Genomic DNA, 26891 nt, shown 5'->3' with positions numbered 1-26891 from the left:
AATTTGAACACGCGGCGCGGGCCGGAGGTTGGCCCGGGTAGGGTACTTGGGGAGAGGGCGATCTCTCGTGGTTTGGGTTTCCGATCTGCTGCGGCGGGACCCTGCAGCGAGCGGCGACACCAGCGACGGAGAACCGACGAAGGGTAAGCACTGGCCCACGGCTGAGCCGGTTCCGCGGGCTCCTGCGCTCTTGTCTGGACTCGCGGACAGAGCTGCTGGCGGCGGCGGAAGCCGGAGCAGGGCCTCTGTGCTGTACACAGAGGTGCAGCCTGAAGACCAATCAGGTCCTGGGTGGTCCTCTCCGAACATTGCGTGGGGCGGTGCGGGGAAAAGTCGCTTCCTTAGGTGCCTGCGCGGGAGATCCGAACCCTCTGCTTATTTACGCGACCTTGACTGGGGCCCGCACATCTGCACCTCGGCCCAGCCCTCTGTACATCCGCTCTGGGAAAGGTCTTCTTACTCACACGTAGGGAAGAATTGGGTCCTTCCGCGCGCTAGGAGTGGAGACCTGGGACTGCACATCTGTATGGAGTAGCTAAGACCCTCGCTGTACATCTATGCAGAACTGTTTGCAGAGCCGTGCCAGGGGCCATAACTTAGTTACTGGGGCACCTAGTAAATATTTGATTGAATAAAAGAAGGAATGAAAAAACGTTTGCATGACAGAACACCAGGCCTTCTGCTGTTGCTTCTAGGATGCCCTTTCTCTTAGCTCTGACTCTTTAATGTACTGAAGTGACACGGAAAACATAAGCTTGCTGTGTCATGGGAAATCGGTTTTTTTGTTTAACTTCAGACTGTGGATCTTCTGGTATCAGGGGGAAATGCCAGTAGGTCATATAAATTCTGATTATGTTGGCTAACATTTATTGACTTACCAGGTTTGAGTTAACTCATTTAATCCTCACAACAACCCAGTGGCATAGATACTTAGATTTACATTTTACAGGTTAGGACGCAGAGAAATTAAGCTTAGCTCTGAGGAGAACATCCACAACATTTTTCTGTATAAGCTTCTCCTGGATGTTACCTTGCTTTCTCCAGTCTCATCACTATCCTTTCTGGTCACCAAATTCCATGCTTCAAACAACTACCAACATATCCAGTCCTTCTCTGACTATTTCATGACTGAATTTTTCCACCCTCAGAAAGACTAAAGTGTCTCAATTTGTTGCTCTTTATATTTATTATCCAGCCTAGCTCCATTTTTTTTTTACCTTTTTTTGAGAAAAAAGTATGCAAGTAGCATATATTTAGAGGTCTTTATAAAAATTGTCTCTATCTGGCCACAAAATGAATCTAAAGAGTTTTCAGAGTACTGTGCAAACCATATTCTATTTCCACAAGCAGTTAAGCTTAAGATACAAAAGAAAAAGGAATAAACTCACACTTGGATTAAGAAAAATTTTTTTAATGACTTAGTCAAATAGGATATCATTATTGTAATTAAAAATAATTAGCATTAAACAGTGATAGTGCCCTTTATAAAACTTTGGGTGATGCAGTTAAAGAACACTTAGAGGTAAATTTAGAGTCTTAAATGCTTACATTAGAACATTTTCAAGCTCAAAGTGAGGCAAATATCCAATTTTAATAAGGTAGAACAGAACAACAGAATAAAAGTGTAGAAAATAAAATGAGTTAAGGGCAAAAATTAATGAAATAGAATTTTACTATATGATAGAGATGATTAACTTAGCCAAGAACTGTATCTTTGAAAAGACTAATAAAAAAGCCAGACCTCTGGTAATATTAAGACTAAAGAAACATGAAAAAATGACCTTAGGAATTAAAATAGGGACATAACTTTGGCAACTCAAAGATTAAAAGAGAAAGACTTCAATGGGAACCCTTTTTGATAATGCTTTTGGGCAAATTTCTAAGAAAAACAACTCACCAAAACTGATTTAGAAGATATGAAAATTTTCAGCAAACCTAGGACTATTGAAGAAATTTAATTAGTTTAAAAACTACCTTCTCTGCCATGCCCTGTGGTGCTAAGTCACTTCAGTCGGGCAACCCTATAAACTGTAGCTCGCCAGGCTCATCTGTCCATGAGATTCTCCAGGCAAGAATACTGGAGTGGATTGCCATTCCCTTTTCCAGATCTTCCCCACCCAGGGATCCAACGGGCTGTTTACGTCTAACCTGCACTGGCAGGCGGGTTCTTTACCACTAGCGCCACCTACCTTCAAACACATTAAAACCCCACCAAATTCCACCAGAAATATACAGGCCATCTAAACACCGAGAAGACAATGGCACCCTACTCCAGTACTCTTGCCTGGAAACTCCCATGGGCGGAGGAGCCTGGTGGGCTGCGGTCCATGGGGTCGCTAAGGGTGGGACACGACTGAGCAACTTCACTTTCATTTTTCACTTTCATGCATTGGAGAAAGAAATGGCAACCCACTCCAGTGTTCTTGCCTGGAGAATCCCAGGGACGGGGGAGCCTGGTGGGCTGCTGTCTATAGGGTTGCACAGAGTCGGACACGACTGGAGCGACTTAGCCGCAGCAGCAAACATGCAGAAACTCTCCCTAAAAATAGAGAAAAGGAAACATTTCCAGTCTATTTTGTTTTACCAAAAATGAGGCAAAGAAAATTTCAAGTCATTCTCTTTTATAAATGTAGTTGTAAAAATCTGAAATAAAATATTAGTTACCAGAAGCCAACAATGTATTTAAAAAACTACATTATGATCATATTGGATTTATCACAGGAATGGGAGAATAGTTCAATGCTGGAAGATCTCATACAATTTACACATTTACAGATTAAAGGGAAAAAAACATATTCCATTAGGCACAAAAGTATAAGTCAATAGCCATTTATGCTTTTTTTTAATGGTAAGCTGGAAATAGAGGCGGGCTTCCCTGATAGCTCAGTTGGTAAAGAATCCACCTGCAATGCAGGAGACCCCGGTTCAACTCCTGGGTTGGGAAGATCCTCTAGAAAAGGGATAGGCTACCTACTCCAGTTTCCTTGGGTTTCCCTTGTAGCTCAGCTGGTAAAGAATCTGCCTGCAATGCAGGAGACCTGGATTCAATCCCCGTGTTGGGAAGATCCCCTGGAGAAGGGAATGACTACCCACTCCAGCATTCTGGCCTAGAGAATTCCATGGACTATACAGTCCATGGAGGTCACAGAATCAAACACAACTGAGAGATCTTCACTTCACTTCACTTCAGAAATAGAGGCAAATCTCCTTAAACCAACAAAAAAGTGAAATAATAGGAACATACCCTGTAAAATCGGGAAAGAGACAAGACTGCTCACTGTTTGCTTTCTTTTTTTTTTTTTTCAGTCTATATAATTTTATTTATTTATTTATTTTTGGCTATGCTGGGTGCTGTGCAGGCTTTTCTCTAGTTGTGGCAAGCTGGGGCTACTCTCTGGTTGCAGTACGATGGCTTGTTATGTTGCAAAGCACAGTCTCTAGGGCTCAAGGGCTTCAGTAGTTGCAGCACATGCATTCTATATTTGCGGCTCCCAGGTCCTAGAGCACAGACTCAATAGTTGTGGCACGAGGGCTTAGTTGCTCTGCAGCATGTGGGGTCTTCCCAGACCAGGGATCAAACTCGTGTCTCCTGCTTTGCCAGGTGGATTCTTTACCACTGAGCCACCAGGGAAGCCCCTATTGCTGCTTTCAAAATTGTACCCAAGGTCCTAGCTAGACAAGAAAAATAAATATCCTAGCCTGCAAGACAAGAAGAATAAAAAATGATTAAAAAGGAATAAACAAAACTGTCCTTAGTTACAGTTTTGTCTTCTTCAAAAAACAAAAGAACACAGTGCTATCTCTGCACTACCACCCATAGAAAGAAACAGTCATCTTTGGACGTTTTTCACTAAGGTGAGGAGAAGTAGGACTTGCAAAAGCTCAGGTAGAGGGCAGAACAGCCTTGGTTGAAGAGTAGTGCCTCTGATGACAAGACAAACTCAAGTTCTGGCCTTGCTACTTACCACCGACGTGACAATGTCCTTCCTGAGCCTCAGTTTGCTTTGTAGAGTAGGGAGGTAACAATTGTATCAGTCACTACAGAATGAGATTGTTGTGAAAGTTAAATGAAACACTTGTAAAGCACTTAGCATAGTACCTGACATATAGTAAGTGCTCAATAAATGTTAGCTATTATATACTGTATATTATATATATAATATATATTATATATATATATAAGATGGATACTTATGGTATCCATCTTATTTCCTTTTATGCACTGGTTATTAGGAATCTGGAGAAGGAAATGGCAACCCACTCCAGTATCCTTGCCTAGAGAATCCTGTGGACAGAGGACCCTGGTGGGCTGCTGTCTATAGGGTCGCAGAGTTGGACATGACTGAAGCGACTTAGCATGCATGCATAGCATTATATAATCGTAATTATTTTTAGGCTTCTGGCTTCAGCCTGGTTTTTCTGGCCTTTATTCATTCATAGGACAAATATTACACAGTATCTACTGTGTTCTGGATTTGGTTCCGAGTTATCTGGGATGCACAGACTATATCAGCAGAGGGTCCCAATCTCTTGGAGCTTAACGACAAGAAACACTATGTTAGAGTTGTGAAGAAGCAATGAAGGGGGCCACAACAATTGCTGTAAAAAGCACAACACCCAAGGATAGGGACCTGCCTTCTGAGCTCCCAGTGTCTGCAGGCAGACCCCCTCGAGTCCTCAAACATTCTTCTTCAGGGGCTTCTGAGGAGCATGGGTTTGTTTGTTCTATCTGTCCCTATGATGGTGGGCAGAGGAAGCTACCCTGAAAACAACCAGATCTTGGCTTCCCAGCCCCAGCTTGGCAGCGAACTAGCCTCCGGGTTTTAATGAGCTGCCCCGGGTTAGAAACAGGACGTGACTGTGGCTCGCTCAGAACCCTGAAGATCTTATTAAAGAATCATCTCCCTTTTACTTTGGGCTGAAATGCTCTTTCCAACTGAGGATCAAAGCAAACTTGACAAACGTTCTCTCATTAATCTCCCATCCCCCTGGGGCAGGCGCAGATCAGTAGCTGTTCTCTCCAGCTCTCAAAGGGAGAAGCTGATGTGACATCCACGAGGTGTGGCTGGTGGAAAGACCTCCCCAGCAGTCAGAGGCCAAAGCAGAGACCAGGACCCAGGTGTCCTGACTGGGGCCATGCCAGTGTCACCCTCCCCCCTCCCCACCTCCTACCCCACGCCCCCAGCACTTTCTCGGTAAGAAGGAAAACATCTCATTAGGCAAACAGTCTGCCTCGCTGGCCCTCAGGAGGCGGAGAGGAGAGAACTGCAAAGGTTAGGCGCACTCTGCTGCCAGTGCCCTTTTTAATTTCCTGCTTTGAATGTGACGCCGCTCTGTGGTTCCTCCTCAGCTAATACCCTCTCAACGGGGGGCTGGGACTGGCCTTAAGGCAGCCAGTATAGACTCAGACGGTGGGACCAGGCACCCTCTGCCTTCACTTGCCTGGTCACAGGAATGGAGTTCCTAGGAATTGCCTGGCAGTCCACTGGTTAGGACTCCGAGCTTTCACTGCCAAGGGCCCAGGTTCGATCCCTGGTCAGGGTACTAAGATCCTGCAAGCTGTGTGGTGAAACCAGAAAAAAAGTGAAGTTCCCTGGAGGTGGGAATGCGAGGATAGGAAACAGGCATTCTGAGTGTCGAAAATTAGGTCCAGTCCATTTATCTGAAAGTGTTTGCAGAAGGCGTAATGCTAGTTACATGAAAGGGATTATAATTATTATACAAACATAAGGGACCATTACAACAGTGTGAGCATGAGAGCGTAGTATATAATGTCATTATGAGGCATTGTAGCAGGCTCTATGGCCAGACTGCCTGGGTTGGAACTAGGATTCATCACTCCCTACCACTGGGATCTTGGGCAAGTTGTTTAACCCTTTCTGTCTCAATTTTGTCCTTGAAAAATGACTGAGAATAGTATCTATTAGCACTTACCTGGCTGTTCAGCAGTTAAGACTCCCTGCTTGCACTGTGAGGTTTCAATCCCCTGGTCTGGAAACAAAGGTGCCTCATGCTGCCAGGTGTGGCCCCAAAGTAAAAAATAGATAAATAATAATAATAGTATCTATCTTGTGGGGTTGCAACAGAGTCGAAAGGAGATGAAAAGTGTAAGGTGTCCAGAACGGTTCCTGAGTGGACACTTACCTGTTATGTTTATTATTGTGATGGCCTGATGGCTGAGACAGGAATAGAATTAATTACTCAAAAAGATAATCATTGGTTGACATCTCTGTTCTGTGTGGGAAGAAGTTGGGACATTTAGGGGTGAAGGACAAGAGTTTGAAATCAACTCAGTTGTGCCTCATCCCCCAAGGGAAAACATAAGTTGTTTGCTAGAGTATTAGGTAGAAATCCCACGTTTCTTTCCTGCATGACCTTGGTGATGGTGACCCGTTGGCAGAACCTAGTCTTTCCTAGGAAAGCATTCATCTATCCCTATCCCCCCAACCTTGAACAGCTCCCCCCCACCCCCACCGCCTTTTCTTATCCCTGTTAATATATTCCTGGACTTGAGCTGAACTTTTCCAGGAATATCTGTGATTCCTGCATTCCAGAAATTCCATCTCTACCCTTGGTAGGCTGGCTTGAAGGAGAAATGAAAAAAGCACACAGAAAGGTCTGAGGGGAATTCAAGAGGGAATACATAAATAAGCTTTTGAAATGACTACCGGGGCAACATTAGGAAATCTATCCATGTCACCCTCTACAGGAACAGACTAAAGGAGAAACACCCTGTGATCATCTTAGCAAGTGCCAAAAAAGCATTGGATAAAATTTAGCACCCATTCCTAATGGGTAGTGGAGGGGGGGGGGAACTAAATATAGAAGAGCTAAAAATAGAAAGTAGCTGTCATTATTTGCAAACTTATCATCATTTAATTGAAAACCTAAGAGAATCAATGACAATCTAATAGAACTCATAAGGGAGTTCAACAAGGTGGCCAGATACAAGATCAGCATATACGAGATCCGCATACAGAAATCGGTAGCTTTCCTACGTTCTGGCAAAGCGAATTAGAAAATGTAATTTTTAAAAGAGCCTATTTCCAATATAGCAAAGACTGTACAGTAACTATTTGTAAATCTATCGAGAAATTTACAAAATTTATGTGAGGAAAATAATAAAATTTTACTAAAGATTATAAAGTTGTGAATGATGAAAAGAGATACAATATTCCTATATGGGAAGACTTCATATTGTAAAGATGCTAATTCTCATATTAATCTATAAATTCAAAATAATTCCAATTAAAATCTGAGCAGGGTTTTTCATAGAACGTCATAAGCTGACTCTAAAATCATATAAAGATAAGCTGCCCAAGAATGACCCAGAAAAAAACAGTAAGGTGGTATAGAACCACAATAATTACAACAGTGAGTTACTGGAAAAGGAGAACAGAATGGGGAATCCAGAAACAAATTAATGTTTACATGAGAATTTAGTTATGTTAAATGTGGCATTTAAATTAGTGGAGAGTGAATGCACTGTTTAATAAATGATCTTGAGATAATTGCTTGCCATTTGGAAAGAAAAGATATTTAGAAATATTCTCATACCATTCACACACACAAAAATAAATTCCATCTGGATAAAGACCTAAATGTAAGAAAGGAAAAGTACTAGGAATATTTTTTTAAAGTGTTTATTACTTTGGGGAAGGACTGTCTTCTTAAATATGACATAAAAATAACGAAGAGGTTGACATATTTGACCATTTGAAAATTGGAAATTTCAAGTATGGCCGGAGTAGGATATTTCTTCAAGAATGCATAGTTGGGGTACCTCCCTGGTGGTTCAGGGGCTAAGACTCTGTGTTCCCAATGCAGGTGGCTCAGGTTCAGTCGCTGGTCAGGGAACCAGATCCCACGTGCCGCTAAATGGTTTGCATGCCGCAACTAAACATCCCACATTGCCAAAATGAAGATGGAAGATCCTGCATGCTGCAACTAAGACCAGGAGCAGCCAAATAACTAAATAAAAATAGATATTAAAGAAAAAAGAATACATGATTGATTTGATGCCAAGAATAATATCAAGTAATTTACCACGCCAACAAAATAAAGGAGAAAAAAAAGCATATAATCATATCAGGAGATGCTGAAAGAGCATCAGATAAAGTTCTAGATATTCCTGGTAACAACTCTGAGTAAAAATAAGAACAGATGAAATTACTAATATGATAATGACCTATTTGTCTAAAAGTCAAAAACTAATATCTCTATAGTGAAGCAGTAAAGATCAAGATCCTTTAAGATCAAAAACAAGACAGGGGTGCCTATTTTCACCATTAGCATTTAACTCAAGGGAATGCAATAGACGATAAATGAAATATTTAGTATAATCGTGGAGAAGAAAGGGTAAAAAAATTATTTTCTGATATATAATTGTGTACTCAGAAAACTCAGTCAGCTCTAATAAAAAAACAGTTGGAATTAATAAGAGAGTTTGAGGATTGTAGGTAAAAGGCAAATATGTAAAAATCAATCATGTTTTTCCCTACTAGTGTTTACCGCTTGGAAATAGAGATTGGGGAAGGTATTCCATTCATAATAGCAATTAAGTTCATAAAGTACTTGGGAATTATATTAAAAGAACAATGATATTAAAAAAAGAAAAAGAAAATATCTGAATCTACAAAAAATACCTGAACAAATCAACAGGTAATAGCCGTGTTCTCATATGAAAACATCTAATATAAAATAAATATGTAAATTTAATATTGATTCCAGTTGTAATCCCAGCTAGGTTTTTTGAGGGGGAACTGGTTCTGAGATGGAGATGGAATTGATAAAGATATTCTTAAAGTCAAATAGAAAAAAAAAAATGATTGAAAATAGCCAAGAAAATCATGAAACAGTAATCTGGGGGTAGGGTTAGGTCTGGCCTTGCTGGATAAGAAGCAACTGTGGGGACTTCCCTGGTGGTCAGTGGTTGGGACTCCATGTTCCTATTGTGGGTGGCTGGGTTCGACCCCCAGTCAGGGAAACCGTATCCTGCATGTCACAACCAAGACCCACTGTGGTCAAATAAATGAATTAAAAAAATTTTTTTAAGGAATGGTGTTCCTTTTAAAAAGAACTATTGTGTTGGCACAGGAATAGACAGATTAGTGGAACATAATAGAAAGCCCACCTATACAGTCACTTGGATATGGCAAAGGTGTTATTTCAAGAGAAAAAGATTTGTGCTATGCTGTTCTTAGTAGCTCAGTTGTGTCTGACTCTTTGTGACCCCATAGACTGCAGCCTGCCAGACTCCTCTGTCCATGGAGATTCTCCAGGCAAGAATACTGGAGTTACTATACCCTCCTCCAGGGGATCTTCCCAACCCAGGGATTGAACCCACGTCTCCCACTTTGCAAACGGATTCTTTACCATCTGAGCCACCAAGGAAGCCCAGGAATACTGGAGTGGGTAGCCTATCCCTTCTCCAGGGGATCTTCCCTACCCAGAAATCGAACTGGGGTCTCCTGCATTGCAGGCAGATTCTGTAGCAGCTGAGCTACCAGGGAAGAAGAAAGTTATTTGTTAGTGATTGGTGCTGGCATCAATATTTTTATTCTCTCGAGGTATAAAATGGAGATGAGCTATAGAGGAGGTGGGAGAAGGTCCCTGAATACTAGACTGAGGGATACCCGGTCAGGCCTGAGTCAGATTGGGCCTCATTGCCATTGCCTCTGTGCCCAGGTGTTGCCATGGTGATGGCGGTGGAGGACAGCATGTTGCGGGTCGTGGTGCGTCTGCGGCCCCCCACTCCGAAAGAGCTGGAGAGTCAGCGGCGGCCTGTGGTTCAGGTGGTAGACGAGCGTGTGCTGGTGTTCGACCCTGAAGAGCCCGATGGGGGCTTTCTTGGCCTGAAATGGGGCAGTGCCCAAGATGGCCCCAGGAAGAAGGGCAAAGACCTGACGTTTGTCTTTGACCGGGTCTTCACTGAGACAGCCACCCAACAAGATGTGTTCCAGCACACCACCCACAGCATCCTGGACAGCTTCCTCCAGGGCTACAACTGCTCAGGTGAGCCGGCCTGCCCCTCCGCTGGGCACCAGATGAGGAAGGCTCTGGCCCTGCCTTCTCTGTGGGCCCCTCAGTCTTCTCTGATGTGGGGGCCACTCTGCTGGGCCCTGGGATACAATAGGTCAGACAGACAGGGTTCCTGCCCTCTGGATGCTTACAGTCTAGGGCAGGGAGAAGACACGTCACAAAATCACACCTGCAAGGGTGTGCTTACCAACTGAGCTACATGAAGTGAGGGAAAGAATTGTGGGCCTTCCATAGAGGAAGCTACCCAGGCTGCAGAAGGTGCTCTGAGGAAGGGATAAGCTTCCACCCGTGGTGGAGACCCCTCTGCCCTCACGTCCACAGGCCTACGGGGGACCAGGAATGGACACGGAGAACTCAACAGCTGGGAACGTGGGGGCTGCGGGTGGGTGGGGGAGTGCAACCATGCACGTGGAAGGAAGCAAAGGGGTTTGGAGGAGAAGAGGGGCTGACCGGATGAAAATGCACTGGGGGAGCCCTCCCACCACCCTCCTCCCTACTCTGTCCTCTCTAGTGTTTGCCTATGGGGCCACCGGGGCCGGGAAGACACACACCATGCTGGGAAGAGAGGGGGACCCTGGCATCATGTACCTGACCACCATGGAGCTGTACAGAAGACTTGAGGCCTGCCGGGAGGAGAAGAGATTCGAGGTGCTCATCAGCTACCTGGAGGTATGGCTGTTGGCGCCCCAGGACGGGCAGCCTCATCCCTCAGTCTCACAACCCCCTGAAGAGGGAGTGGGGTGGAGCAGGCAGGAGGGGCAGAGGGTAGTAGGAAGTGGGAGGACGGGGGCCCAGAGGGCGGACACAGCTCGAAGAGAGACTGCGTGTGAACTGACCCTAGTCGTCACATTACGTCACACATTACGTCATCTCGCCAGGGTCATTCACCAAGCCTGTCTTGTCATTTTCTCTGACCCAGGAACTCTGCCCTCCCCTACCCCCCTAGGGGAGAGACTTCCTGACCAGCCTCTCCACCAGGCCCCTCCCTGGCTTCCTTTCTCCTCAGGTATACAATGAGCAGATCCACGACCTCCTGGAGCCCAAGGGGCCCCTTGCCATCCGTGAGGACCCCGACAAAGGGGTGGTGGTACAAGGACTTTCCTTCCACCAGGTAAGACTTGGGCTTAGGTGGGACAGGCAGCCCCACTGGTCCTCTGGGATCCCCTCACCAGGAAGTTTGGGGATGTCCTGGATCCTGTTGGGAGGGCAGTGGTGATACGTGATAGGTGATAGGTGATGGTTCTGAAGAGCTGCCCTTCTGCTGGGGAAAAGTCCTGGTTGGAGAGACCACAGCCCCCGCCCTTCGTGTCTCCTCTGCAGCCAACCTCGGCTGAGCAGCTGTTGGGCATGCTGACCCGGGGGAACCGTAACCGCACACAGCACCCCACTGATGCCAACGCTACATCCTCCCGCTCCCATGCCATCTTCCAGGTGAGCAGGGACCACCGGCCAGGATCTGAGTTTGGACTCCTGGTGGCCAGCATCCCCTCACCCTGGCCTTCTGCCCCCAGATATTCGTGAAGCAGCAGGACCGGATCCCAGGTCTGACCCAGGCCCTTTGCGTGGCCAAGATGAGCCTCATCGACCTGGCGGGCTCGGAGCGGGCATCCAGCACCCACGCCAAGGGGGAGCGGCTACGGGAGGGAGCCAACATCAACCGCTCGCTGCTGGCCCTCATCAATGTCCTCAATGCCCTGGCGGACGCAAAGGTAAAGCTGCACGGAGCCAGGCTCCTCCCCAGGGCAACAACCCAATGCCAAGGACGAGGGTCCCTACCTCCAGCCCTGGGCCAAGATTCCCTGGTGGTCCAGTGGTTAGAACTCGGTGCTTTCACTGTAGTGGCCCGGGTTCAATCCCTAGTTGGAGAACTAAGATCTTGCAAGCCCAGTAGCTTAGTCAGAAAACAAAATAAAAGTGAAAACAGGGACTTCTCTGGAAGTTTAGTGGCTAAGACTCCATGCTCCCAATGCAGGGGACCTGGGTTCCATCCCTGGTCACGAAACTAAATCCCGCGTGCCACAACCAAGACCCAGGGTAGCCAAATAAATAAATTAAAATACCCCCCAAAACCCCAAAGCTGTCGAGTCTCGGCCTGGGTCTGTCTAGTCTAGACACTCACTCCACGCCCGCCCCCCGTCCCCAGGGCCGAAAGTCTCATGTGCCATACCGGGACAGCAAGCTGACCCGCCTCCTCAAGGACTCCATCGGGGGCAACTGCCGAACGGTGATGATTGCTGCCATCAGCCCCTCCAGCCTGACCTACGAGGACACCTACAACACCCTCAAGTATGCTGACCGGGCCAAGGAGATCAAACTCTCGGTGCGTGCCAGCTGGGACGGCCAGCCTGGGGTGGGGGTGTAGGGGTGTCGGGGGAGCCCCCAGACTGGGAGAAGGAGGGGACAGGACCCACCGGCTTCCTCCAGTACCTGGAGCGAGCATTCCCGCAAGGCCCAGAGGAGAGCTGACCCGATCTTCGTCCTTCAAATACCACAGCACTGGGATGGTTGAGGCTGAATTATCTCAAGAGGAAGGCAACAGAACGGAATGGCCGAGTGTTAGCCAGTGATCTTTGTCAGATTTGTTTTTAGCAGCAGGCCCTTATTTTTGGTAAAACAACATATGATGCAGATAGAAGCGGAGTTGCCTGGTTTCCCCTGCCTCCCGCAGGGAGCCCCGGGGCTCCCGGATCCACTGCTGCAAAGCCCCTGGGCTGGGGAGAGCATATGGGTCAGGGAGCCCTGGGTCTCGGGGTCAAATGCAAGCTCTCCTCCTGCTGTGTTAGGTGAGCCCCTGGCCTCCCCGTTTCCTCAGTCCTGAGGGTGAGCAGCCGGGGTGTGAGTGAGGTGCCTAGCAGTGTCTGGCTGTTGGAAGTAGTTGCCAAAAGCTGCTTTGAATAAACAAACAGAGCTCTCCCCTGTGTCCCCACCTCAGCTGAAGAGCAACGTGATCAGCCTGGACTGTCACATCAGCCAGTATGCCACCGTCTGCCAGCAGCTCCAGGCTGAGGTGAGGAGCCGCCTGGGGAGCTTGACCGGGGGGCAGGGCACTCGGAGGGCAGGCCAGGAGCACCGGGGTGCCGCCAGGGTGCTCTGCCACCACCCTGCGCTCAGCCGGTGCTTTGAGGGGATGGGCCATTGTTCCAGGTGGCCGCCCTGAGGGAGAAGCTCCGGGTGTACGAGGCAGGAGCCCAGGCCCCACCGCACGGCCCTCCACAGTCCCCCGAGCCAGGTGCTTCGCACCAGCCGTGAGTTCTGTCACCCTATCCTGCCCTGTCCTTTCCCCAGCCTGTGGAGGGCTAGGACTCCTCGATTCTGTTCTGGCACCTGGGGTCAGGGATTCCCATTCAGTGCTCAGCACTCTGATTGTCACCTAGAATGTTCTGTGCTGGAGGAGTAAATCACACCCCAGTCCATATAAGCAGCATCTGCTGTTCACAAGAATGTGCGTTCAAGGGGTGGGTGTCATTGTTTTCCGGGCTTCCCAGGTGGCACTACTGGTAAAGAACCTGCCTGCCAATGCAGGACATGTAAGAGAAGCGGGTTCGATCCCTGGGTTGGGAAGATCTCCTGGAGGAGGGCATGGCAACCCACTCCAGTATTCCTGCCTGGAGAATCCCATGGACAGAGGAACCTGGCGGGCTACAGTCCATGGGGTCACAAAGAGTTGGACACGCCTGAAGTGATTTAATGTGCCCGCACGTTAAACCAGAAAATCCTTGACTCCTTCTTCACCCTCAGCTACTACCCACCTGTTACCTGAGCATCCAACCCCTTACAGACTCTGTACCACCTGAAGCCACAGAGGTCCTGCCCCGCCCTGCTTTTCCCACTTGCCCCTGCTTCACACCTTGCAAACCTCTCCTTTCCTCCTTAGCCTCCCCAGCTGCCCCTCACCATCCCACCTCCCCAGCCAGCCCCGCACCCCAGAGCTCCAGCCAGGGTCAGCAGTCCTTCAAGAGGAGAGCCTGGGGTCAGAGGCCCCAGGGGAGAAAGTCATGGACGGGAACTCCTCAAATAGGGAGCAGCCCCCAGAAGACAAGGATGAAGGCCCGGCCAAGGAGGTAGGGCTTGGAGCTGGTGGAATATTGGAAGAAAATCCCCTCCCCCAACTCATGGGTCCCTTCAGTCCTGGCTTCTCTGCTTGGATGGCTTATATCTCAGTCATTGGAAGACTTTCAGATTCTTTGCAGGAAGAACTAGTCAGATCCGGTATGTCTGAAAGCAGGGAGCCTGTGTATTACCAGAAGGGGAGGAGGGAGGGAGGACCTGAACTGGGAGAGAGAAGGACCCTACTAGGACCAAGTCATTCCTGGAGCTGTCATTCCCGCTCTTGGAGGATGGGTGGGTTTCAGGAGCTGTGCAGGTAAAGCAAGGGAGGCCACCCTGGGCTCTCTACCTGTGACACTCTTCCTCTCCAAATTCCAACCCAGGTGCCGGAACAGAACCTCAGACACCCTTCGCCCAGGTCCCCTGACCTGACCATGCAGCCCAAGCCAGTCGTGGACCCCCTCCCACCACCAAACCTGGACAGGGACCGTTCTAAACAGTAGGTATCTTCTTGCTCCTCTCCAGACTCCAAAGCGGGCGGTGATGGGTTCTAGGCCCCCTGCAAGGAGAAAAGTGAAAGTCGCTCAGTCGTTTCTGACTCTTTGCAACCCCACAGACTGTAGCTTGCCAGGCTCCTCTGACCATGGAATTCTCCCTGGAAGGAGAAGTGGTGCCAAGCATATCACAGAAGCTCTGCTTGTGTTTTAGTTAAAGAGGCAGGTCTTTATTTTTTTGTCTGCGCTGGGTCTTCATTGCTGCACGTGGGCTTTCTCCAGTTGAGGCGAGCAGTGAATATTCTTCATTGCAGAGGCTTCTCTTGTTGCAGCTCGTAGGCTCTAGAGAGCGGGCTCAGTACTTCTGGTACATGGGCTTAGTTGCTCCAAGGCATGTGGGATCTTCCCAGATCAGGGATCAAACCCCGTGTCCCCTGTATTGGCAGACAGATTCTTAACCACCACACCAGGGAAGTCCAAGAGGCGAGTCTTTTGTCATCCAATTGTCCCATACCTGCTGTCAACAATTTGATATTATCGCCTACTCTGTTTACGTAGCAGCCTCTCTTTATTACTCTGTGTAGCTGGCAGTTTGACAAGAGGGAAGCAAAACACCAAATTCCATCCAGACAGCTGGCGAATGCCAAGGTAGGGCAGGGCTGCCTGGGGCTGGAGCTATGCTTTCCAGTTTAAGGGCCAAGCTGCCCGTGCTCAGCCAAGAGAAGTTGGGCAGCCGCTGAGGATGGGACAGCCTTCCTGAGTCAGGTGTTCGTCGTCTGTCTCACTGACAGATTGACTGAGGCTATTTCTCCTCAGAGGTAAATACAAACCCAGAGAGAAATGGCTTTTGGACCATTCTTTTCGTGCTTAATAGAGAGGTGCTGCTAGTATTTTCTTCCTTGGCCCCCAGAACATAAATCCTTTGCCACTTAGCTTTGCTGCTGCCAACCCGACACCTCCCTCCACAGCACGCCTCACGCTAGGCAGTGTATTTAAAGCTTCTGGACAGAAGGGCCTGTTTAATTTTATTTCTTGTTGAGGAGTATCTGTTCGCGACTCAGCAAAAATGCTGCAGCCTGAATAATCAGTGGCTTATTATCTGTCTCCTGCTGCCGACTCCCCAGGGCCCAGGAGTGGCAGGAATGTACTGGCGGGATGTCCCCTGGGCCCGCAGGGAACAACCATGGGCTGCCACTGATGACTCAGGGTCTCTTGGCCTGGAGTCCTCTGTTGCGAAGACAGGGGACACCAGGGTTCTCATTTCTGCCTTGCCTCTGATTTTGTGGTTTCTGACAAGTGGCTTCAACCTTGGCTACGATTTGGGCATCACGGTCCAGAGCTAAAAATGTTGTTGTTTAGTTGCTAAGTCCTGTCTGACTCTTTTGCTTCCCCATGGACTATAGCCCACCAGGCTCTTCTGTCCATGGGATTTCCCAGGCAGGAATACTGGCATGGATTACCATTTCCTTCTCCAGGAGATCTTCCCGACCCAAGGATCAAACCTGCGTCTCCTACATTGGGAGGCAGGTTCTTTGCCACTGAGCCACTTGGGAAGCAGAGCTAATAACAGATACTAATAAAAGTGATGGAAGACCCAAAGTATCAGGGGTTGTGGAACATTCTAGATCCGCAGCCCCTGATACTTGGGAACACCCTAACAACCAGATAATCGAAAGTAATTTCACTTTGACTTTAGAATTTAGAATCTTAGACCACCGGGACACTGAGTAGATTTTAGATTTCCAGTTCAGTGGTTTTTCAGAATTTTTTTTTAGCAGCAAAGCCCTGTCTTCAAATGAAATCTTATCCTGAGGTCTAATATGTAGAACAGATAAAGCAGAGCTATTCCATTAAAAATGTCCTCTGATGGGTTTCTTGAAACCTAAATTGAAAACTCGTGGTATAGACCAGCTCCCCGTTTGCCAGGGCTACAGGACAAGAGGGACGGAGTCAGACCTGGGTCATCTGACAGCCAAGTCAGACCGTTTGTCCCTAGATCCCCACTTTTCCCAGTTGTCTTATTTTCATATAATTTGTGGCTCAGGCAGATATGGAATGAGTTTCTGCAGTGTCCTTTTTAATTTATATCCTGCCTTCTTTCACAGGGGCCTGGAGGCTGCTTTATAAAATGAGTTTGGGCTCCCTGTGCACACACTGAGGGCAGAGGAGGGGGCTCAGAGATGCCCAGGCAGGAAGTGCTACCCAAGGATACATGATTGGCCATGAATCATCCCCACCGAGATAATTGTGTTTATTCTTTTATCATAGGTGTGCCTCACAGAAAGAAAATTTGCTTTATTAGAATCTAAATTTATAACATCAATAATCACATTATCCTCGTAATTTCCTTTAAATAGCCCCTCAGTGCATGCGAAGTACATGTTAATACACACACACTCTTTCAGGATCCCAATTGTTAAATAGAAAGTGCAGGCTGAATGCATTTTTGAGGGTCTCCTCAGAACCAAGATCAACACGGCCTGTCTTATTTAATCTCCTCTTACCCTAATGAGGTAGACCGCATGATTATTATTATTATAGAATACAATAATTAGCTAACCTTACAGTGCTGAGTATGTACCAAGTACTCATTAAACAGTTTCTATCTAAAATAACCCATCTGGAGACTTTGCTGGAGTCTGGTGGTTAGGACTCTAAATTTTCACTGCTGAGGGTCCGGGGTTCAATCCCTGATCAGGGAATTAGGATCCTGCAAGCCGACAGGCATGGCCAGAAATTTTAAAAATAACCCATTTCATCTTCCCAGCAATCCTATGAGGTAGCTGCCTGTGATATCCTCATTTTAGGGATGTGGACACTGAGGGTGCGAGGTGATCCAGGGTCACACAGCTAGGAAGTGTTGGAGCTGGAATTTGAGCTGTTGGTCTGGCTTGAGCTGGCCTCTTCCCTGCAACCTCTCACGGCCCCTGGGAAATGGAGTTACTCACAGCACCCGTAGGTGGCAGAGCTGAGAGGAAACTCAGAAGTTCCGAGGCCATTCACTCCCCTTTCCCCACTTCCCGAGTACCGTCTTTGTCAGGGGACATTTTTAGTGGGTGAAGCCTCCCACCCTTACCCACAGTCATCTCCGCCAGCCTTGGTCTTCAGCACAACTGGGAGGGTGATAAGGCTGGCCAGGCGGTCCCGTCAAGGCAGAAGGGGTCCAGTGCGTGTGTGCTGCTCACAGCCGAGAGAGCTGAGGCGAGGTGGGGACCCCTTTGCCTCTCTTCCAGGTTGGCCCTGAGGGTGCTGCACCTGGCCCAGCGCCAGTATTCCCTGCTCCAAGCAGCCAACCTCCTGACCCCTGACATGATCGCAGAATTTGAGACGCTACAGCAGCTGTTGCAAGAGGAAAACGCTGAGCCTGGAGGGGAGGCTTCTGGGGAGCCTGGCCCAGCCAGGAAGGCACCTCTGGCTCAAGAGCTGCGTTCAGAGTCAAGTGAGTCTCAGCCCTGCTCTGCTTCCTTCTGCCAAGGGGTGGCCACAGTCTCAGATGCATGATTTGGTGGGAGGCTAGACCCCTGGGACCATGGGCATCTGCACAGAGAGGCCCAGGAGTCACGCAGACCTAAGGAGTCAGGCGCTCCTGCCTGTCTCGTGTCTCCCCAGATTCTAGAAACTCTTCTCCCTTCAACCCCTGATCCCTCTCCGCACCCTCCTCCTCTCTGCCCAGAGTCTGCAGGATACTCGGGCCCTGTGACTCGGACCATGGCAAGGCAACTGAGTGCCCTCGCACACACTCTGGGGGTCCCCTGTGGGCCAGACTGCACTCCACCCCAGGCATCTCGGGAGACCACAGAGAAGAAGAGGAGGAGACCGAGCCCCTCAGAGCCAGACAGCCCCCCAGCCCCAAAACTGGGGACCAAGCGCCAGCGCCAGTCCCTCCTACCCTGCCTGAGGAGGGGGACCCTGCCTGAGGCTCGGCTTCCATGTGGGCCCAGCACCCCCACGGGGAAGAGGGCCCCCTCTCCCTGCCCATCCCCTCGCTTCTGCCCAGCTACCGTCATCAAAAGCCGGGTGCCCCTGGGCCCTTCCGCTCTGCAGAACTGCTCCACTCCTCTGCCCCTGCCCTCTCGGGACCTCAACGCCACCTTTGACCTCTCCGAGGAGCCTCTTGCAAAGCTGGGCCTCCACGAATGCGTTGGCTGGGACAGTGTGTCCCAGGAGCTGAACAGGCTGGATCAGCCCTTCATCCCCAGGTGAGTTTCCCTTCCAGCCTCCCAACAGGGGATTAGGGGTCAGCGAGGGCCAGAGGTGCTGTCAAAGGGAAGAGGAGGCAGTCCGCTCTTTGAGTTGACTCTACGACTCTCTCCCTTCGGTCTGACCAGCATCCTGGCCCAGGGGAGCAGAGGATGAGTATCTGTCGAGGCGTGGCTTCTCTTGGGGGTCCTGCCTTGTCTGTCTATACTTCAGAGCCACCAGCTCTGTGCTGGTTTGTGACATGCCCACAGTAGCTCACAGAAGCCCCCTGCCAGCAGGGAGTAGGAACTAACCCTGGGTGCCCACCCCACTCTGTTTTTCTGCATCACTCAGGCCTGGCCTGAGTTGTGTGTTCCTCTGAGAAATACCTGTTTCCACCACTTCCACCCCAGATCCAGCCCAGCGTCTGGAACTGGGAAGGGAGGGGAATCCTGAGAAAACTTTATTCGGCGTTTTCCGGTGGAAAGCTGCTCTCCCTCCTTGCCCTCTGCCTGCATGGCAGGGCAGGGGAGCAGCGGCCAGCTCAGGACCACAAACAGGCTGCAGACTAACCTGGACTCAGGAGGCCAAGGGTGGTAGGCTGCCCACTACCCCCCATCCCTCCTACAGCCTGAACCCTCCTCTCGGTAACAAGCTCAGAGCCAGGCAGGTGGAAGGGTGAAACTGTCTGAACTCCAGTTCCCTGGACACGCCACGAACTGACACCTGGATGTTCTCCCGGAACAGGGCTGTCACTCAGCTGTCAGCCGAGGCCGAGTGAGGCAGGGAGAGGAATCCGCCTCCTAGGAGAAGGAAACCTCAGAGGTCATCCTGTCCACCCTCCCAGCCCCGCCAGCCCAGGCGCCGGAGAGGGGAGTGGCTGGCACCCGTTTCTGGTTCCCTTCTGATCCCTTCGTCTCCCTCCCTCCCCAGCGGCCCCATGCCCCTGTTCACCATGAAGGGCCCCAAGCCAGCATCTTCCTTCCCTGGGACCTCAGCCCGCAAGAAGAGGCGTGCTGTGAGGTGAGGTTGGGGGGATGTGTGGGGTGGGGGCAGAGAAAGAGCTTTTACCAGGGCAGCAGATGCCCAGGCAAACTACAGGCCCTGCGTGCGCGCGTGCACGCGCGTGTGCGTGTGTGTGTGAGTGGACCCCTTGGAGCCAGTAGTGTGGGAGTCTTGTGAGCAGGGCCAGCATCTGATTGTCTGGCTGAGGGTCCCAAGTTCCTGCTATTACGGGATTATACTAGAGGTGGGTGTCTCCCCCCTTTGGTAAAGGCTGCGGGCCCCCTCTTCACAAGGGAGACATGTTCGTTGGATAACCCAGGCAGTGGACTACCCCACCCCTCACTGCTACTTCCCTTCCAAACCCCACTCAGCTCCCCTTCCTTTTGATGCTCAGTCTTCCCCTGCTCCCAAGGCTCGGTGTCTAGCTCTCACCACCACCACCCATCCCCCCCCCCCCCCCCCCCCCCCACCCCACCCCCATAGTCCACAGACTTGGCTGTGACCTTCCCACCCTCCTTCCTTGCTTCCTTCCTTCCCCCCACTGCAGTTCCTCCGTCTTCCGCTCACTGGGAGTCGCCCGGGGCCGCAGCCGCATCGCCCGCCTTCCCAGCACCACCCTGAAGAAGCCAGCTGGGCCCCTGGCAATCCCAGGTGACTGGCATTTGGGAGCAGGATGATCTGGGCCACAGTGGCAGATGGAGACAAGAAGTAGGAGGGGACAGGGTGGGCTGAGACCTGGGTGAGAGGAGGGCCTAGGCTCCTTCCAAGCACCTCAGTGACCCTAGTAGGAGGGGAGACATGGGTTTTGGGGTGGGGGAAGGGAATGGTGGGAGGTAGCCTCATTTTCTCCTTCCTCCCGACCTCCCCTCATCCAACTGGCCTGCAGAGACCCCCTCCAGTCCCCACTACCCTGGAAACCAGAAAAGCCAGGAGGAACTGATGGGGGTTAAGGGGGCACTGTCAGCTGGGAGCTGCTCCATCAAAGTGTCCTGACCGCCTGGCCCCTCTTGGTCCCTGGAGCCGCCTGCATCAGGAGCCCTGACCTGCCTTCCTGACTCAGAGCAATTAAGGCCAACACCGTCTTCCTTTATTAACAGTCCTCCCCCAGCTGTTCATTCTGCTACTCACCCTCTTTATTAATCTCTTGTTACACTCAGCTTCTCAGTGTGTACATATTCATTTGTGAGTGTTAACGTGTTGCTATTTGAAAGGGTGCTGCCATCATTCCCCCCTAGTTTATAATGCCCTCCAGGCAGGAAGCTAGCTATGGGGGGCTTTGTTTCCTACCCTCCTTCCGCCACCCCCCACCCCCCCATCTAACACAGGGCTCTGTGCAGTGGAGGAGGGGTGAGCATGGGAAGAGGAGCAGATGGGGTAGAGTCCCAGCTTGGCTCTTCTTCCTGGCTTTTAGAGAAAGGCCTCTTCAGCCCCATCCCCCCAGCCTGAAGCAAGAGCCCAGCCCCCTGCAGCAGTCCTAACGATCATGCTGATAATGGTGCCTTGATTTCCAAATGAAAAGAGTTAATCATTTTTACCCTATTGTAAACAGGATACACACTCAGTGTAAGAAGAAGTGTAAACCTTAATGCTACCACTTTGATGTAACAGCTATTAATACTTGGGTTTATATCCTCTGATCCTTTATTTCTGCATATATACACCCACATATATATAGGTGGATATATATTTTTTTATTATAATGATCAATAAACCATCTCCATCTTTGGTGTGTGTTTTTCTCTGTATACCTAGATAGAACAGCAACCTCTTCTGACTCTAAGGCCTCAAGAAACTTTATTTTTTTGCCTTTGCGTCCTAGGGAGATGTGGGATGTTAGTTCCCCAATCAGGGATCGAACCCTTGCCCCACTACAGTGGCAATGCAGAGTCTTAACCACTGAACTGCCAGAGAAGTCCTGAAACAATCTTTTTTTTTTTTTTTTTTAGACACATCTGGGTATAAAAACATCCCCGCTGTGCCTCCTTTTGCACCCTTCTGGGTGGGGCCTGCCCCTTATTCTTCAGCACCACCTGCTACTAAAGGTCTCTCTGAGTGAGTGAAGGTGTGATCGTACTTGAAGGCTCATTCTATCCTCCTAAGCCTGGGTGTGGGTTGCGCGGAGTTCCACCATCAGGGAGAGCATTTCAGTGGTCCCCAGGTCTTAGTAAGGCTCCAGGCTGAGCCCCCACCTGCTTGAACCCACCACAGTCCTCCCTCTAGCTCCTAAAGTCCACTCCCCATGTCATTCGCGGCTCTCCTCTCCACTCACTCGGATTGTGACAGTTCAACCCAAGTTTACCTCTGTCTCCCCAAGAAGACGTGCCTGACTATGAATGAACAGCGTAAACAAAATTACAGGAATCTTGTGTTTAAATTGCTTCTGAAAACAAACATGTTAAAGGCATTTAGCACTTTGTGAGTAGTGTGTAAATAATGCTGCTAATTTCAAACTGCTCTGGGGGTGCCTGCTCCCCTTTTACCTGGGGCACCCCTCCTCGCTGTTTCCATGCCTTTTTGGAGGAGCGGAGCATGCAAAGGGGTACCTTGCATTCCTTCTGGCTGTAGGCAGCTCACAACTTCATGACCTTACGCAGTATAATGAGGAAATGGACAGAAAGGTTAACAAAACGTGCCCGGAGTTAGATGGCAAGTGGCAGCTTCAGGACTCATACCGGAGTCTAGTTGGATCTATGCATGATACCGAGCTGCTTCCCTTTAGAAGTGAGCAGACATCATTTCTTTCCGCGAGCTGGGATTTCCTCCTCTCCAATTAGTCTTAATGAGTTTTTTCCCTCTGTGTGCCATGTCCCACAGAAGCAGTTACCGCCTCACATCTGGAGCCCCCAGCGGCCTGGTGTGACGCCTTGACCTCAGGAGGCCTCACTTCCTGCTGGTTGGATCGACATTGAATAACTTCCACATTTCCTGGGGCCCTCACATACATTATCTCATTTGATCATCACCATCACCCCTGCAAGTGCAGAGGCGGGCAGGCACAGAGCAAAGCAGCTGGTAACCAGGGCCAGGAGGGCAAGCTTCGCACAACAGGCTCCGTTGTAGGAGGCTGAAGTCACTTGGGCTGGGGGCCGCTCACAAGGGGAAGAGGTCACTCTTGACAAGGTTGTTCTGCAGCCAACCATTTGCTAGGCAAACACCCATGGCTCCATGGTGCAAAATGTGCTCTAGGGTGACCCATTAAATGTACAAAGACTCCGCCGATGGAGTTAAGCATGTGGGCTCCTGGTCTCAATCAGGGGGTCAGGCTGAGGTGTCCAGCTCACAAGGAGGCAGCCTGGCTGGTTCAGGGAGCTGGCAGAGGCTAGGGGGTGGGGGGACAGCAAGCTGACAGCCAGCTCCCAGCTGATCTCCGTGGGCAGCAATGACACTGAGATCGGATTGTTCTCGCGTAGGGTCATCCATGAGAGGCGGCAATCGATGGCTCCCCCATCCGCTGCCCTAAGGCCCCCTCCCGCTTCAGCCTGCCAGCCTTGGCAGGGAGGGGTGGCTCGCTCTACTTCAGGGAGTTCAGAAGTTCTCTCTTCCCCTGATCTTCACACCCACCCCAGGCCCCGCAGCTCAGGTCTGGGTCCCACCCAGGGGCACCAATTCCGGCCCCAGTTCAGAGACCCAGACTCAGTGCCAGGAGCTGCAGACAGAACGACATGAGTCAGGATGGAGTCCTTGTCACCTGTGCGTCAACTCAAACCTCCATCAGTGTCGGGACCTGTCGGGAGGAAGGGACTGGGCTTTTTCCACTGGGTCCTTCCCACACCCAGCCATTGGCTTGGCACCCACAGGGAACTTCATCACTGCATGGGGATCCTCCTTGGCAGCTGCTAAACTCAGGCATCCTGCCTCCCAGACCCCTCCTCATCAGTCTTCAGACTCCTCCAGACTGTTCCTTTGGCTCTTAGGCTAAGTTTGGGGGATCCTGGTTCCCAGATAGAATCTAGGTCCTGGCTGTCTTCCCCTTCTCCGTATTTTTTTGGTGACTAGGAACCAGGAGGCCTTGGGATGGAGTTTGTTGGGGGGAGGGGGGAGGAAGGAACCAGTCATGCCCAGGAACCTGGAGACCTTGGCTGTGTCTTCTAGCTCATCCCGGGGCTCTCCCCAGCTTGCCTGCAGTGCTGCCCTCCTAGCTCATCCTGTCCATTTGGAAGACCACTGGATTGGAAATAACACGCTGCCCGCCAGCCCTCTCCTCCCTCCAGGGACACATCTGGTCTCCGCCTCTTACTCTCTCAAAGGGACGCAGTCAGCCAGGAAGATGGAAGGGAGCATGGCGCAGAGCAGATCAAAGAAAGCAATTAAAGAGCTGGTCTCAGAGTTAGAGCCTGGGAGGTGGGGGGCAGGCTGGAGCAGGCCCTGGCTGGGTGGGGAGATGGGGGCAGAGAAGGGCCCAAACTTATTGACCCCAAAGCAGCAGCCTGCCCCCTGGGTCTGTGAAGGTGAATGAGCTGATGCCTCCGAAAGGCTGAGGGACCGGAGAAGAGAAGGGGAAGGAGACTAGGTGTTCGGCTGAGAACCCTTCTGCAGCCACAGGAGTTGGATGCTTCTAACCTGCAGGGTGAGGCTGGGCACAGGCTCAGGATGGGAGAAGGAACCATCCCTGGCCCAAGGCAGCTGTCCTCCAACAGAAGGATGTCGCCTGTCCTCAGAAGCTCCCAGCTGACAGTGAACCATGGATCCTCTGATCAGATGGCTCCCACCCAAGGAAAGAGGCGGCTTCTGTCTGTGGTTGCCTGAGTCTGAAGTGGGAGACCGACTCTACCCTTAGATGCATCCCAGTCTGATGACGACATAGACATAGCACTGGGAAGACCCCATCTACTGGGGGCCTTGTCCTTGGGAAGCCTCAGGTTCAAGTGTAGAAGAGATCCATCCCCATGGGAGATGTTGACACACAAAGAGGTTCTCAAGCCAATGGAACTGTGGTTCTCAAGTCCACAAGGTCTGGGAAAGGGCAAAGAAGGAAGGATAGAGCCCATTGGGGGAGTCAGGGAGATGAGAAAGCAGGGTGGGAAACAGCCTCTATTCAGTCTCCACTAGGACAGTGGGACCTAACTCTCACACGTTCCCTGGGAGACCCAAAGCTATAAACAACTAGTGGTCTGGAGTGAAGAGTGCTGACTCCCACCTTCTCTTCACTGGCTGCCACCTCCTCCCACACTGCCCTTTGTGGGGTGCCCCTGCCCACATGCTGTCCCTGCCCCAACCCCAGTGGAGTCGACAGGACATGGCAGCTCCCCTGGAAGACCCAGCTCCCAGCCGTCCAGGCCCACCCCATGAGATGTGCTAACACGGAAACAGGTAAAGCACTTGGTGCTCGTGTGCCAAGTCACTCAGTCGTGTCTGACTCTTTGCAACCCTATGGACTGTAGCCTTCCGGGCTCCTCTGTCCATGGAATTTTCCAGGCAAGACTATAGAATGGGTTGCCATTTCCTCCTCCAAGGGATCTTCCCAACCCAGGGATTGAACTCGTGTCTCGGGCACCTCCTGCATTGGCAGGTGAGTTCTTTCCCACTAGCGCTAGCGCCACCCAGGAAGCCCCTGGTAGGTGTTATTAAACAGAAGCTAGGATTTGTCAAGCACCTGCTGTGTCTGCTTTCACTGATAGCTATTCTTACAACTACCTTGGAATAAGTTTGTCTAGACCTCATCATACAGATGTGGAAATGGAGACTCAAAGAAGGTTCCTGAGTCATCCACAATCATACAGCTATTGAATGGCCTTGCTCTCTCCCCTAGAGGGCACTGCCACAGCAGTCAGAGGCAATTCTAGTGACCCCTCTTTTAGAGGTTTTAGAAAGCCTGATGCACTTTGGGGTTTTAGAAAGCCTGAGACCAGCTTTCTTCCTGCCTCCAAAGGGCTATGGCCACCAGGCCGCTCAGATCTGGGCAGCTCATCACTGCCATCTAGTGGTCACTCAGTTCCCTTCCTCAAGGATGGGTCCCGGAGTGCATGGACTCTGGCAAGGGGTTGGCCAGAGACCCCACGTTCCCTCCATCCCACTCATGCTTGCCAACCCCCATGCTGTGTCAGGCACTGGGAGAGCAGCAGGGAGTCAGTGGGCAGAGTCGAGGGACAAAAGGGCCCCTTGAATTGGAGGCTGGCAAATTTGGAACATGCTGGGCACCTTTTGTGTGGGTGGAGGGTCGATCTGTCCCGGAAGGTACTTGGGCTATAGACAGGAGGTCATCCTGGAAAATTCTGATGTAGAGGATGGGCATAGCAAGTGAAAGGTCATCTTGTTCCCAACGCAGCTTGAATCGTCCCCAGCTCAGCTTGAAATAAGACCTGATTTGGCTGAAAGCTGTGGGGATGGGTGTCCAGGCATCCTCTTCCCAGAGCCAGCAGCGTTCTGCTGTCCAGTCCAGAAGGCCATCCAGGGACTGGCCTGAGGCTTTGGATAACGAGTCTTCCAAAGATTAGGGAAGCAGGAGAGGAGGTGCCATGGAGAATGGGGCTTCAGCCAGACAGGGAGGAGGACAGAGGTAGAGGCTGGGAGCTATGTCTACCTGGAGCAAATGTGCATCACAGTGTAATCTAGAACAAAGAGAGAGAGAGGACAGAACTGTGCAACAATAGGGCCTGGTTACAACCATGCATGGGCTTCCCTGGTGGCTCAGATAGTAAAGAATCTGCCTGCAATTCAGGAGACAGACCTGGGTTTGATCCCTGGCTTGGGGAGATCCCCTGGAGAAGGGAATGGCTACCCACTCCAGTATACTTGCCTGGAGAATCCCATGGACTGAGGAGCCTGGCGGGCTATATAGTCTATAGGGTCACAAAGAGTCGGACACGGCTGAAGCGACTTAGCAGTCACACACATTCATGCACATGGTGGAAAACCATGCAACTGTTAAAATGATGATGGAGATAAATATTTATGGATATGAAAAGATGTTCACAACATATTGTCGAGGGAAAAAAAAGCAAATTACAAAATAATTTGTACAGCATGAGCCTACGTTTTAAAAATGAATTTATACATGTAGAAAAAAAATCTGTTTATATCTCCAGGTGGCAAAATGATAGCTAATTTTTTTATTCTGCTTATCTGTATTTTCTGATTTTTCTACAATGCATGTACATAAAAAGTAATGAAGTTTTGACAAACGAC

The 26891-nt window shown here is 50.3% G+C and overlaps 1 protein-coding gene across 2 annotated transcripts; it reads left to right on the top strand.

The window, feature by feature from the left end:
• On the top strand, positions 1-26891 carry KIF18B (kinesin family member 18B). Of its 2 annotated transcripts, none has more exons than XM_042256100.2 (16): positions 1-143; positions 9688-10014; positions 10553-10710; positions 11048-11152; positions 11362-11472; positions 11553-11750; positions 12185-12361; positions 12974-13048; positions 13186-13286; positions 13916-14102; positions 14472-14587; positions 17816-18021; positions 18256-18781; positions 19695-19784; positions 20314-20417; positions 21713-26891. In XM_042256100.2, the coding sequence occupies exons 2-16, from the start codon at positions 9696-9698 to the stop codon at positions 21820-21822; spliced, it is 2583 nt and encodes an 860-aa protein (XP_042112034.1). In that variant the 5' UTR covers positions 1-143; positions 9688-9695; the 3' UTR covers positions 21823-26891. The 2 variants fall into 2 exon arrangements, with proteins under 2 accessions (XP_042112034.1, XP_042112035.1); XM_042256101.1 differs by lacking the exon at positions 21713-26891 and adding an exon at positions 20653-21491.

This window comes from Ovis aries, chromosome 11 (assembly GCF_016772045.2).
Source record: "Ovis aries strain OAR_USU_Benz2616 breed Rambouillet chromosome 11, ARS-UI_Ramb_v3.0, whole genome shotgun sequence".
Lineage (NCBI taxonomy): Eukaryota > Metazoa > Chordata > Mammalia > Artiodactyla > Bovidae > Ovis > Ovis aries.
This window is presented reverse-complemented; position numbering and strand designations above follow the sequence as displayed.